This window comes from Hipposideros armiger, unplaced genomic scaffold (genome assembly GCF_001890085.2).
Source record: "Hipposideros armiger isolate ML-2016 unplaced genomic scaffold, ASM189008v1 scaffold_311, whole genome shotgun sequence".
Lineage (NCBI taxonomy): Eukaryota > Metazoa > Chordata > Mammalia > Chiroptera > Hipposideridae > Hipposideros > Hipposideros armiger.
In genome coordinates this window covers 2065907-2081040 of record NW_017731661.1, presented here as the reverse complement: position 1 = coordinate 2081040, position 15134 = coordinate 2065907, and the positions used below count along the sequence as shown (strand labels likewise).

General features: G+C 39.0%; 1 protein-coding gene across 1 annotated transcript in view; it reads right to left on the bottom strand.

Moving 5' to 3' along the window:
• The window catches only part of PNLIPRP3 (pancreatic lipase related protein 3), a 51990-nt gene extending 37910 nt beyond the window's left edge, over positions 1-14080 (bottom strand). The window contains exon 1 of the mRNA XM_019660092.1: positions 13963-14080. Within this exon, the coding sequence (XP_019515637.1) occupies positions 13963-14080 (118 nt within the window). The remainder of the gene's footprint in view (positions 1-13962) is intronic.
• Positions 14081-15134: the final 1054 nt, after the last annotated feature.

Below are 15134 nucleotides of genomic sequence, written 5' to 3'. Positions count from 1 at the left end.
ATTTTTGTGTGTACCACCTTTTGTCACTTTAATTTGTATTTCTTTAATTACCTATACACTTGAATATCTTTTTGTGCATTTCTGGCTTTTTATACACCTTCGTATCCTATACATATTTTTCTAAAGTTTGTTTTTTTTCTTATTTATTTATAAAACTTCTTTGACTAGTAGAGAGATCTGCCCCTTTTCAGTCAGATATTTAGAAAAGATTTCCTAGTTTGTTTATGTTTTTGTTTTATAGATTTTACTTTTTGTCATATAGAAGTTTCACATTTTATTCAACAAAATGATCAACCTTTTCCTTTATAGCTTTGGAGTTTTGTCTTGTTTAGAAAGAATTTCTTACTCCAAGATAATTAATAATTTCCCTGTTTTCATATTTTTAACATTTCATTCTTTTACTTTTAAATGTTCATCTATCTGAGATTTATTTTGATGTAAAGAGTAGGATTTTCATCTAGAATTTCACTTCTCTTAGCATGAATTTATACAAAGTACAATCATTTTAATGTCTTCCACACCTGTGGCTATTTTTCTTTATTTAAATCTGCTATCAGTTTTCTATTCTTTTAGTTTTATTAAGTAACCACTACATACATATATCAATTATTTTGGTTTTTTTCCTGTTTTTCTAATGCATTAACCTACTTTTATTTTTATTAAATTCTTGCTTCAACTTTTTCTGGTTTCTTTTTCTAGTTTCTTCAGTTCTTGACTCATTAAATTTTGATATATTCTGCAATTGAAGTGTTTTATTTCCTCTTTGGCCTAAAATTCTTTAAAGGAGCATTTGAAATACAGCTTATTACATGAAGCAAGTTTTAATTGGTTTAAGAAATCATATAAATTGGCATATTAGTTCATATTTTCCTAATTTCCCCTTTCCAAATGAGTCATTTCTGTATCTTACTATTGACAGTCTTTTCCAATGACATAGAAAAGCTGGAAAATAGATTCATTAATTTATTCAAGAAATGTTTATTTGGGTGCGTATTATGCACCAGACAGTGTTCTCAGCACTAGGCACTCAACAGTGGAAAAAATAATCTCATGGAGTTAGTCCTCATGGAGTATACAGCCTAGTGAGGGGTCGGGGAACAGACAATGAATAAGAACAAAGAAATAAAATGTGGTATAAGTTTCATAGTGGCAGGTGCTGAGGGAAACACAAAACATGGCAGGGTGAAGGCGCATGTGTGTTTAGGGGAGGAGGGGTTTGCAATTCAAATAGGGTAGTCAGGCAAGACCTCACTAAAAATGGCGGCATTTGGATCATGACTTGAAGAGGGTGAGGAGCAAGCCATGAGGACTTCTACAGGGAGCAACATTCCAGGCAGAGGGGAAAGAAAGCAAACACCACGAGGAAGGAGCGTGCCTGCTGTGACTGAGGGATTATGAGGAGGCCGTCCTGACCAGAGCTGGGGGAACAGGGGGAGAGACAGGTCCACAGCACCCTGTTCTGCAATTGCAAAACCTAAAAATCTCGGGGAACAAAAGTGGGGTTTGGGGTTTTTTGTTGTTGTTGTTCGTTTGTTTTTTAGTTTTAACAAACTCATTTGTCAGCAAAAACTGACCTAAGGCAATATATAGTCTTTTTCTCATTTAATATGAATATTTGTAAATTTCACTACAGAAATAGACATGTGGTTATATACAGACTGCTGTCCCAGATTCCTCTGTGCGTTTTGTGTTATACAATCAACTTACCATAGTCCCTTTCTAAAATCCAAAAACCATCTGAATTCTGGAGTGCGTCTGGCCTTCAAGGGTTTGAATAAGGGATGGTGGACAAGCAGCAAGGGAAGATGTTAGAGGGGTAGCAGGGCTAAAGTGGAAGCACCTGGTAGGTCCTTGGAAATACATTGGCTTTTATTCAGAAGTGAGACAGGAAGCCATTGCAAGGCTCTGGGCAGAAAAGTGACACAGACTGACTTAAGTTAGCTTCCGTGTTGAGAAAAGACTGAAGCAGGCCAAGGGTAGAGGCAAACAGACCACCTAGGAGGCTACTGTAGTAAAATACATAAGACACAATAGTGCCTAAAATAGAGGCAGTAGCCGCGGAGGTGGTGAGAAGTGGTGAGGTTCTGGACATAGTTTGAAGGATGATCCAAAGAATTTGCTGACTAATTGGCAGTGAGGTGTGATAGAAAGAAAAGTCAAGGATGATGTCAAGGTTTATGACAGAAGTGTCTGGGAGCCTGGAGTTGCCCTCAATTAGGATGGGGAAAGCTGGGAGAAATAGATTTGGGGGTAGAGGTCAAGAGCTCAGTTTTGGATATGTAGCTTTTATATGAATTAGATACATAAGTGGAAATGTCACAGAGATAGTTGGATATATGAGACTGGAATTCCAGGGAGGTCAGCTGGAAGTATACATTTAAATGCCATTACTGTAAAGATGGTGTTTAAAGCCATGAGTATGGATGTGATTACCAGGCAAGTGATTGCAGGTAATGAAGAGGGACAGTCCAGGGATTGTCCAAGGACCGAGTCCTAGGACATCCATCATTAAAACATCAGGAACGTGAGGAGGAACCAGCAAAGAAGACTGCCAAGAAGTGGTCAGAGAAGGAGGAGGAAACCCAGGATGCGAGGCATCCTAGAAGCCAACTTCAAAACAGACTGCCGAGGGAGGGAGCAGTTAGGAGTACCAGATACTGCTCAGTCCGACTAGATGAGGATGGAGAATGGACCACCGGCTGTCAGCACGGGGGTGATCATGACACGTGCCATTTCAGTGGAGTGGCAGGGGGTTAAGCCTGATGGGAGTGAGCTCATGAAAGAAGGGGAGGAGAAACAGAAAACACCAGAAGGACAAATCAGAAGTGAAGTTTTTAAGATGGGAGAACTGGACATGTTTGTGTTCTGCTGCAAATGATCCAGGAGAGAGGGGGAAAGATCAGAGAAGCAGGAGAAACAGAAGGCAGTGCTGCTGAGTTTTGTCCTTGAGTGGGTGAGAGGAGACGGGGTCTGATACATGGGAGGAAATGTGACTTTTGCTGGGCACAGGCGTGTAGCAGCAGAGAGAAGGCAGACTGAATGGGCAGATACATGTAGGCAGCTATTGGGTTGTCGGAAAAGTCATGACACATTTTTGCAATGAAAAACATAGAAAAAAATACATCATGACTTTTCCGCCAACCCAATAGATGGGTGTGGTGTTGGAGGCTTATGGAAGGTCTCTTGTCTTTGTTTCTATTTTCTTATTGAAATAGGAAATAAGGCCATCTGCCAAGAGTACTGATGGGCAGTTGAGGTTTGAGTAGAGGGGAGAACAATGAAATAACTCAGGAACCTGGGAAAATGAATGGAGTTGGGAAGTGGAGTATGATGGCTTTGCAGCTTTAGGGTCCACTTTAGTTTAATAACCATGGATTCACAGGGAGACAGTCAGCATGGTGTGTGTTTTCTTCCAGGTACATTCAGCTGCACAGGTGCAGGCACAAAGTAAGCAAAGTGCTGGATTTAATCAAAGTCATGGTTAAGCCAAGTGAAGCAAGAGCCCCAGAGAAGGAACGACTATGATTGACCATGGGATTTAAACTAGGTAAGCGAGGAGAGAGTTAGCTGCCAAATGAAATATTTTTTTAGATAACATATAGATAGATTCCTACTACAAACATATATCCATTATATAGCTGCCAAAATTTTTTTTTAATGAGTCTACATCACATTTGTATCATTACCTATATTGCATTTATTAAATTTATAGCAGAGCCTATTTGCATTCAGTCCTCTGGTACCTGCCATTTTACAATTTGTGCTTAACTCCAACGAGCTTCCAAACAGAAGTCATTCCCTATTGGAAAGCTGAAGAGCTGTAGGGAAGCAGCATCCATCACAACTGTGTCTCCAGAGCGTCACGCGGTGCCTAGCACGGAGCAGGTGACCGTATTTGTTGATTTAAAAGTGTATCAGCATCCTCGTGCAGAGAGTATTTTGAGAGGTGGGCTGTGAGCAGAGAGAGCAAAGAGGACTCCAGAGCAAGGAGGTGCCACCGGAGCAGAGAAAGTGACAATACAAGAAAATGGGCCAGGACAGATGTCACTCACTGCTTATTTCTGTCCTGGAATTCATCAGTCTCGCTGCTTTCAGCCTTACAGCAGGACTGCCCTGGGGCAGGAAAATCATAGAAAATAAAGCACGGTTTCTGGCATATCCTAATACTAATGATAGCTCCATCCCTTTCATTTTTTATCCCAATAGAGGAGAGCTGGAGGAGAGAGACTAAAAAACACTGAAATTCTTTGGTTCTATTTTGGTTAAAACATATCAGCGAACTTTTATTGTGCCTACAGCTACAATATTGAACCAGGGTGGTAAGAACAGACAAAACCAATAACTACTATATAGTAAATGCATAACAAGTTCACAGCATACAGAGCACAAGTCAATGAATATTGAGTTAATGTGTAAGAAATGTCCAAGACCAAAATCTGTTCACACAATTATGACACAAATGGAAAAAAAAATCAACAAGAGAGTTCCAATCAGTATTAATCATTCATTCATTCAAACATTTACCGAGCATTTGCTGAGAGTCAGGTACTGAGATAGGAAATATATATTGTCTTATTTACTGCTACATATCCACCTTAGAAATGAAGAAACTGAGACGTCAATGTATAAGTTACTTGACTTATACTGTATAGTATATGGCAGAGCTGGGAGCCATGTCCAAGGCTATCCAGCAACTTTCATATTGTTGGAAATAGATGCTTCTCATATGCTCTTAGATTCATTTAGTATTACAAAACTGATGTATTTCCCTTAGATATTTCAATACAAATAAATCAAAATATAAACAGAGCTGGTATTTCAAAGTCCACGTCAATTACATTTTAGGTGTGAATATACTTATTATTTTTAAGTAACTTATTATAAATTGTGAGTCTTACCTGTTGACCTGCCAACAAATAAGAGTGCAGCAATCCAAATTCCAAACATCTAAGTTGATTTTTTAAAAGTCACATAAAATCTTCCTGAAGACTTTCACTTGTCAAGCCGCCTTGCTATAAAATATTTAGCAGTTTTCTTCAAAATGACACCACTCACTATTTAAGCTCTAGGCTCAGGAGAGCATGGAGCTCACTGCACCTTGAATTCTGTGCTCTGCAAAGTGAATGTGCCATAGTGAGACACCTAGCTTCACATTAAGAAAGCTAATTAGTGGGGTGTGTCTTGCATTGTGTGATTGGTGATTAAAAGTTCTGAGGTTTTGGTGTTTCATCGTTAGTAATATTTTGGCTAAGCACAGAATGAGTCACCCTTGAAAGTTATTTTAAGGCTTTGGGATGCGACATAACAAACATTTAAGAGGTAAAGATTTTCCAAACCAGGATTATACACTTTGAGCATTTTTTTCCCTAACACATTTCTGCATGCAAACATTTAGTTAATACAAACAGTCCCTGCTAAATTATAAGCGAGTTAAACAATGAACATAGCTAATCTGCCTGTCTTACCTATGTGGCCATATAACATAGTATTTGCTGTTACCTACTCTAGAGCCCGATCACCTGGGTCCAATTCTGGCTCTGCCACTTATGAGCAGTGACACTGGGCTAGTAAACCTCACTGTGCCTTTCCTCACCTGTAAAATGGGGACAATCAAGTTCCTAACTCCTAGGGTCATTTACATGATTGAATTACTTATTCTATGAATAGTACCCAGTATATAGTAAATATTCAGTGTTAATTTTATTACTATCATTTTTCAACTATATTAATGGTTTTTAGACCAAATTTGTGTTCACATACAGCTAAACACACCCTTACATCACTGTACATAGGCTTTATAAATTCTTTAATGTAGAGCAAACTTGCCGTTTTGGCTATTACATTAACTTAAAGTGATGAGCAATTCAATTCACAGATATCCTTAGTCCATTTCTCAAATTTTAAATGTTCACATAAGAAAGTATTCCTTGGTTTTTCTTAATTTTTTTCCCTCTCACTGTAATAACATTTAAGATTTTAAAGTATTTGTGATGCATTCAGGCTTTTCATACAAAACTTGTTACATTATAAAGAATCAAAGAAGAGATTATGAACAAGAGTAGGTACATGTCTTGGGTACTTTATTTAGTTGAAATATTTCCTGGAACTCATAGCCACCAGTACACCTGGTACCCTGACCTGTAGTGATCAGAAAATAAACTTATTCAGCAGCACCGAGGTTGGGGCCTGGCTCATTGAGTGTCCAGTAAGTATGTCATGGAAAAAGCACACTCTAAAATCTCCCCTAGTTACAACTGGTCATTTTTCCCAAATGGCATTTCAAGAATCAATGTTTTTGGCCACAGGTGTAAGATCAGCATGAATAACATAATTTGTCAGTAGCACCTCTCAGAATACTGGATTGTGTTCATGTCTGCATCCCAAGGGACAAGCAAAATTCCTGGAACTTAGTAGATGCTTAATCAATATTTTAAAATAAAAAAATACAAAGATCTACAGTGATAATATAGGAATTTGTTTTAAACCATTCTCTCTACCATGTTTTCACAGCACTTTTCAACGAATCTGCTGTAGCACTTAGCATATCATAGAATTGTTAGGCATTTACCTTTCAGTCTCCTCTTCTAGACCAAACTATTCTGGGACAAGGAATGTTTTCGTTCATCTCTGGGACTGCAGTATCTAGCAATAGGTGTCTTACAGCAGACACTTGATCACTATCTTGATAGGAGTTCATTGATTTCCTATCACTCAAGGAAATTCTTACTCTGGAGAGATTATTATTCCTAGAGTTGAGGACTCATTATACTTTAATAATTATATTTAATGAGGAACAAATAGTGGTGAATCCATAGATGCTTGCTGAAATCATGGCAGTTCTGCCTGAAAAATGTCACACAGAGTAGTTAACAATAGCTTTTAAAAGTTCATCACAAAATCAAAGCTGTGCTTACATATGATAGCACACGAAAATGAGGAAAAACAGCAAATCCGTTAAATTCTTGATTCAACAGTAGAGGATAATTCAGTTAATTCTGTTCTGGACATGACAAATTATTGTGAGGATTTAGTGGGCAGAGAATCTTTCAAGTTGTCATGATATTTCAACATTAATGCCAGAACCCTGAAGCATATGGCTGTAATTTTTTAAATCCCTTTTTAGACTATTTCTTAATGTCCAACTCTTTAAATTACCCAAGATTTCAAGGAGGCTGGCATCATGGCCATTTTGGGGAAGCAAAGAAAGAGAGAAATACAGAGAAATACTTGAGCAATGTTAGCACTCATTTATTCATTCACTAAATATTGAGTGGCTACTCTGTAGCAGACACTATTCCAGTTTCTAGTAATACATCAATGAACAAAAGAGACAAAAAAGGCCTTGCCTCTTGGGTATTACCACGTTGGGAGGCAGCCACTAAACACAGTAAACAAGTAAACTACAGAGTATGTGAAAGATGGTTTAAGTGTGATGGAAAAAAAGAAAGTAAAGCAGAGGAAAGGAGATTGGGGAGTTTGGGATTTGATTGGAGGAGAGGGTTGCTATTAATTAGGGTGGCCCAGGAAGGCCTCATTGAGAAGGTGACATCTGAGCAAAGACTTGAAAGGGGTGATGAAGGTAAATAAGTGACTATTCAGGCAGAGGAACAGGTAAGCCCAGTCACAAGTCAGGAGTATGTCTCATGTGTTTGAGAAAATGCAAAAAGGCCACTATGGTGGGAACAGAGGGCAGGAAAGGAGTCGAGGATGAGGTCACAGAGGCACTTGAGGGCCAGAGTGAGTAAGGTCTTATTCGTCATTGTAACAGCTTCAGCTTTTCTTCTTAAGAAAAAAGCGCCACTGCAGGACTCTGAGCAGAGAAACGACCTGGTTTGACTTTGGTTGTAACAGGGTTGCTCTGGCTGCTCTGTTGCCAACAGACTGAAGTGGGGCAAGGGCGGACTCTGGAAGACCAGTGCTGGGTGAGAGACGATGGTGGCTGTTTGGACCAAGCAGGCAGCACTGGAGGCAGGGAGAAGTGGATAGACGCTGGACACAATTTGGTGGTAGAGCGAGCCAACAGGGTTTCCTTTATTATCTCTTCTCTAACTTGGCTCTAGAAGAATGCAATGAGGCACCAGCAGAGTGGTGCGTTGGTTAGGAGTTGGCTTGGGATGCCAGCTCTGAGCAGCAGGGCCCCAGTTCAGATCCCACATGCGGTCCAGTGACGCTGCACCCTCTACAGATAAGATGGTGAACAACAGCTCAACCTGAAGCTGGGCAGCCGTGAGTCACCAGTGATGGCGTAGGCTGCAGTGGGGCTGCAGTGGGCTCCCGTAAGCTACCGTGAGTGGCTGGCAGCCAGCATGAGCGGCCGTGAGTGGCCGTCCAATGGCTGGCAACTGATCTGTCTCAGCTGGGAAGAGTGCAATGATAATACCAACATGGGCCAGTGATGCGACGTCCTCCACAACTAGACTGAAGAACAAAACAACAGCAACTTGTCTGTTCCCCTTCCCTGATTCTCCAATGCTGTTCCCTCCCCCAACTCCCCAACAAAAATCTTTAAAAAAAGAATGCAATGATATAGGAGAGTCCCCAGTGCATTTTGCAGAAGTAGAAAAATTTACCCCCCTTTTTTCTGCTGTTTTATTCTTGAATAATAGATTTTCTCTCATGAGTGTGTCAGAGTAGCTCTTATGATGCAAGTCTATGATGCAAGTCAAATGGAACTTATTGGCATTATCTACCCTCTCTGTCTGTTTTCCTTGTGTGTATATGGAGGTGACAATACCACTTTAGGGTGTTTTTGTGTGAACTAAGCGCAGATAAAATCATACCTCCTAGAGATAAACTGCATGGCCCAGAGGGAGCCCAGAGAAGTATTATAATAATGACAGATGTTTTTATTCCTACTCCTGAGAAGTGGGTTGAGATTGGCCAGTGGGTTTCTTTAAAGCTGTCTGGTATGTGGAGACTATATTCCCTGGGGTAATCCCCCAGAAGTCTGCATTTTAGAAAGCTGTGTATATGCTTTCAAAATAACTCAAGGAAAGGTGGACATGAGGAAAGGTCTAGGAAATGGAGAAAAAGAGAAAATGACAGGTCCAGACCTGGGATGACAACGGAGGAGAATGGGATTTTGTGCTGTCGTCTTTATATTCAAGAACATCCCTGCACCTCATATTATATAGTGAATGCATTTAAAGTGTTGCCAGATCCCCCAAGAGGGAGGTAAAATCAGATCATGAAGAGGCAATTAGCTTGGTGGGGAAATGCAGTGGTAAGTTCCAGGAAGGTCTAGTATATGGCGATACCACTTTGTCAACAATAAAGCCCTGGGAATGACCATTCTCCCTGCATCTTGGATTCCAGAGACTGGTGAAATATCTACCAAGGAAATATTGTTGTAAACAATTACTTTGTGAACTACAGAGTATAATTAGGTAGTCATCACATACTTGCTAAATTATACACAGTAAAAACACACATAGCTTCAACACAATTCATTATAATTACAAGTTACTCAAGGCTACTTGAAATTTCCAAGTAGCACACTTTTCATAATAGTAATTTACCATACTAGAATGTGGTATGTTAAAACTATACTTTGAAAAATTAATTTTAATTCTTCCACATTCGGCGAAGAAATCTGAATGATATAATAGAGAAAAACATCACCATCAAAGAGGCAACTGCAAGGGGAAGTTGGGAGGATTTATACCTATGTCTAGAATTGGCAAATCCCATGTGGGACTTCAACACAGTCTGAAAAGGCCGAACTTCTAGAAACAGGCTCTCACAGAAGGAACAGCTTGGTGAATTGGAGCCTGGACCTCAGAGTTGGACACCCAGGCAGGACTCTTTAGCTTATCGCAGCATGAGGCTCATGGTAAACAGTCAATAAATGGAAGCTATACTCATAATGATCCTTTTCCTAGGTCCAACCCTGTCTCCTGTTATGTGTGGAGTGGTACTCAGCGAATGTCACTGAGACAGTCTGGGCTCCTTGTGCAAACAAGCCCAGGAGAAAGGCAGGACTGGAAGGGAGGGTCCACAGTGGGCAGGTCTTCCGTGGGAGTATGGTGACAATGAGGAAGACGGGGTGTGAACACCTGTGCAATTATGAAGGATTGGCGGCCCCAGTAGAAATGCACCACAGGGAGACAGAGCCACAGGAAACAGACTCATTAGGAAGCATGATGAAGGAGTTATTTATAGGTGAGGAAAGGGATGATTGCTGGGTGGCGATTTCAGGAAGAGGAAGAAGAAAAGTATGCCCAAGTAGAGGTAACCAGAAGGTGACTTCCAGGTGAGAGAGCACAGGGAGGCTGCTGATTTGTTTCCCGGTGGATGAAACTGGTTCCTACGAGGCTCTTGTCTCGTGAGCAACAGCATTCCTGACCCTGGTTAGAAGTTCTGTCATCTGCTTCCACTCGTCACAAGGAAAACCAGGGCACAAACAGGTAAGTGTAAATCCAGCCGAACACATTTAATACAATGCAAATGCTCATCCGTAAAAGGATTTACTGTGAGTTTCAAGGCTCCTCACTAGCACAGGCATTTTCAAGGCCTTGGAAGGGCTCTTAGCAATGTTTCACCTTGCTAAAGATATTTTAGCTACAATTGCCCAAGGCTCTAAGTCCCTTTGCGCTCTGGCTCCCCTGCCATCACCTTCCCCTTATGCAGCTGCTGCTGGAGCGGCTGTGCATTTTTCTGGGATCCAGCTAAGGGAGATCTAGGGAAACATTTTGTGATACAGGGTCTGACTCCATTTTGTGATGTCTGACTGCTGACAGCTTTTAAGCCTCGCCCTTGCCTCTCTTTTCGACTCCACATCTGGGCAAACTGATCAGAAAGCCTGGCTGCTCCCTGGTTGGAACAGAAGGGAAGTTCAAAACATGCAACCCCTCCCCGCCATGTGTGGGAACCCTCGCTCCAGCCGCACTTCCTAACCCCCATGTGCACCCCAAGCCAGCATCCTTTTCTCCTCTCTCCAGCCATTTTTAGGCCAGCATGGGAGCCTGCCCTGCTCTCCCCAGAAAGACTCATGATGTAAGTGAGAAACCTTTCACATCCTCTCAGTGTGTATGTGACATCATTTGCCTTGACACACAAAGAAAATTGTGGGTGGGGAACTATCCTGTCTATTCAAGGTGATCAAATCACATTTAGTTTGGGTTTAAACAGTAACATACTCGGGCCCAGGCATGAGGCTTTCTAGCCCTTTAGAGGACTCAGGTAAAGAAACACACATCACACCTAATCAGCTTACTGACACATCCATGAGTGCCCAGATCTGGTGCTCAGTGCTGGCATGGCACAGTGGGTAAATCTCAACACACACACTCCCGTGACCAGCATGGCTCAGGCCCAGGTAAACACTTCACATTTATTGCCCTGTGTCCTCAAAATAAAAAATGACTCATTCTGAATGCTATGGATCTCTGTGGGTTGTGTCATTAACGATGCCAAAGAGGTGAGCTACTTTGGGGTATAGGGAGGGTCTGAGTGGTGGAAATGCTTAGATTTTTTAAAAAGGTGAATTAATGTACTTGACAAATCTTTCCTTTCCGGTAGTGTGAATGCAACAGATATGTGCATAAGGAAGCATCATTTCCTAGTAATGCCCAGTATTCATTTTATTGTTTCACTTATTCCATTAGGGATTTCAGAGGTACTCATACATTAGCACAGTATTGCAAAAGTTGCACATAGTGGGTGAGGAACGTTTTCTAATATTAAATAATACATATTATTTTTAAATTTGTATTATAAGTTGTTCTAATGCAACATACATAATTTTTTACTGTGGCAACTAGACTGAACACTAGAGCTGTGAAGTTACCTTTTTATTAAGAATTTAAATAAAATTTAGTAAAATGTAAATAAATTATTTTTATTACTTTGATATTTATTATAATTTAGAATTTTCCACTGGGTTATAGTTTTGAGTATTTTGAAGAAAATACTTTTGAAAATATATACAAAAATTATTTTATTTCACATTTAAATTTATTAATCAATTAGATCACTACTGTCATATAATATAACACATATACTGTGAAAAATCTTGATTGTAATAGCTTAATTAGTGATTTTTGCTGAAGTGAAGGCAAGAAAAAAATGATGTGGAACACGTATATAGGAATGTATGAATTGTGTTTGACTCTGATTACTTTTACAAACATTCCTTAACCCATTAACAGAACACCAAGACATATGATATAATAATTAGATTCAGCTGTCTTTGCTATTTAACCGACTTTGTCATATAAAAACCATAGTCTTATCTGTATTTTAAAAAACCCGTTGCTGTTATGAAGAAATATGTTTTAAGGTAGGAAGATGGAATATATTTTATTTAACTTTATTTTTGCTTGATTTATAACTTAAATATTGTACATATGAATTGCAGTCCTCCACTTGTGCTCTTGCCCCAGGCCCCACGGACGTTAGAGGCACGACTAGCCACAGGATGAGTTGGATGTATTTACATGATTTGCAGTAACTTCCAGGTAGAGCTATGTTATTGTTAGTCATCCAGGTGTAGGGATGGCTTCCAATAAGACTGTTGCTGACTAACCGGTTTCTATCACAAAGGTGCAAACAAGCCAAAAGTCTCATCAAAATAAAAACATGCCCAGGGGTAACTGGCATTTGAAGTGATGGATAAATAAGGTTTGAAATGTATGAAGCCAGAAGACAGCCTATGGAAATTTCTTTTGTTTTTGTTTTTTTTCCAGGTTGAAAAGGGAAAAATTTTTTTTAATCTTTGAAAATCACTATTTCAACAAATTTTCAATAAATCTAGAACTAGCTAATATTTTATTCTATTATCAAGATTTATTTCCATTCCTTATAGTATGTTAGGGCCTAGAAAACAGACATCTTTGTAAAAACCCATGCCTGTTGACGCCATTTCACAGCCCTAATTAGAATCCTAAGATGGAAATTTCAATAATCAGATGCATCAAGTTGTAAGTAGAGAATTTGGCTGTTATTGATGCCTACTCAAAATGGAAGTTCTACAACACATCATATACAATTTTACTTGTACCATAATTTTTTTTATTTTTTTAATGAGAATTGCATGAAATAGAATTTACTGTAATTCCCATGTTTAAATTTCTTAATAATTTGACATAAAAACTGACTTTCACAAAGATGCCACAGAACTCATAATATGCTGCTACAAAAGAGATGGTGACAACATACTGTAAGTATCATCAATAGAAAGAGTATTTAAGATTAGTCACTTACAGGAAGACTTGGCCTGCCTGAGATCTCAGAGCTTATATACAAGATAAACTTCAATGACAGCGGCTTGCACAAATTTGACGGCAAGCCTAAAAATATATATATTACTAATGAGATGTGAAGCTGAAAGTTTTCCAAATAATAAAAATAATTCTTACCCTGCTGGAGGAAACACTGAATTATTTTCATATTTTCTTTCTACAAAAAAAGATACTATGAAAATGAAGAGGCATTAAAGAGCATGTAATGAAAAATGACGGAAAAACAATATTAGAAAAGTGTATCAATTGATGAAAATGTCAAGTCTCTAGATTTTGTAATGTTTTTGGTATTTGCAAGCTTTTAAAATCATAATTTTTGTGACTTCTTTTCTTATTTTAAATATTCACTATCATATCTGAGTATCACTTTCAGATTTGAGGTTGTGTAATCTCAAAGAATGCCCTAGAGCATCTGGAACGGACCCTGTGCTTATCTTACTGATGATATGTTGATAATATGACCATTTTCAGAAAACAAAATGCTTTCATTCATTAGTAGTGATTTTCAAACTTCCAGTGTCCACACCATTCCACTGAACAGACAACGTCCAGCACGTGCAGGTCTCAGCTGCCACCAAACAAAATACAACCAAAGAATATTCCCTTCAGACGTATTCTATTGCTTTCTGAACTCCGGTTTGCAATGCCGAGGGGAGAGTGGTCAGGAGGAAAAGGAACATGTCCTGCGGGCACCTGGCCTAGTTGTTTTTCACTCCTTTACCTTTAAACAACTCCTCCTCCTCTTCCTCCCCCTCCACCTCCCTGCTCCTCACATCTCTCACCCCCACTCCTTCTTTTAAATAAAATTTATTTCGGTTCCCATTGTCAACGTGGCACATGTTCATAATACCTGCTTTTAAACATACAGAAAACTAGAAACAGGTTTTTCATACATGGTCCTGTTGTACTGAGAATTGTATACAGCCTCCGTGGTTTTCCTCCTAAATACTCATAATTCTAGTCTACCCATGAGACAAACATCATACAGGTGTGAAAGGAAGAACATTCTACAAATATCTCAATCCTCCTCAAAATTGTCAATGCCATCAAAAACAAGGAAAGTCTGAGAAACTGTCACCATCCAGAGTGGCCTAAGGAGACACAGCAACTAAATGTAACGTGTTATCTTAGATGGGGTCCTAGGACAGGAAAAATATATTAGGAAAATTAAATCTGAATAAAAAAACGGAGTTTTGTTTATAATAATGTATCAATATTGGCTCATTAGTTGTGATAAATGTACCACAGTAATGTAAGATGTTGCCAACAGGAGAGGCTGGGTCTGGAGAGTATTGGATAATTCGGGAACTTGCTGTACTACCTTTTGTAATTTTTCTGTAAAACTAAAATTATTCTAAAATCAAACTCTTGTCTACAAAACAAAACAAAACAAAACAAAACATTGTAACTCTAAATACCTGCATGTGTGTTCCACTTTGCAAATCAGAACTCTTCTTCAGAGATTTGTCAAAATGTAGGTAAAATGTATGTATATTGAGTTAAATGACTCAATTCCACATACTCAAAGGATCCATATTCCCCGTTAAAAAAGTAAACACCTGTACCAAAGAGAACGTTTACATGAGATTCTGGAAATATTGTAGCATGAAAAGTCTTTACATAGTTAAAAATAAATCCATAGTCCCAAGGCTGGGACTAGTTGTCACTCCTATTCCCAAATCTTTTTATGGACATATGTTCTCCAAAGTAATTTTCTAGGTGTGCTTTTACAATTGGGTTAATACTGTATATATAATTTTGTATTTTACCACTGAACATTATAGCATGTATTTTTCCATAAATAGCATTTTAGTGTCTGCATAACATTCTACCAATATTTGCCTAAACGTTTCTTTATTGTTGGATACTTGGGATATTTCCAATTTCTTTTTG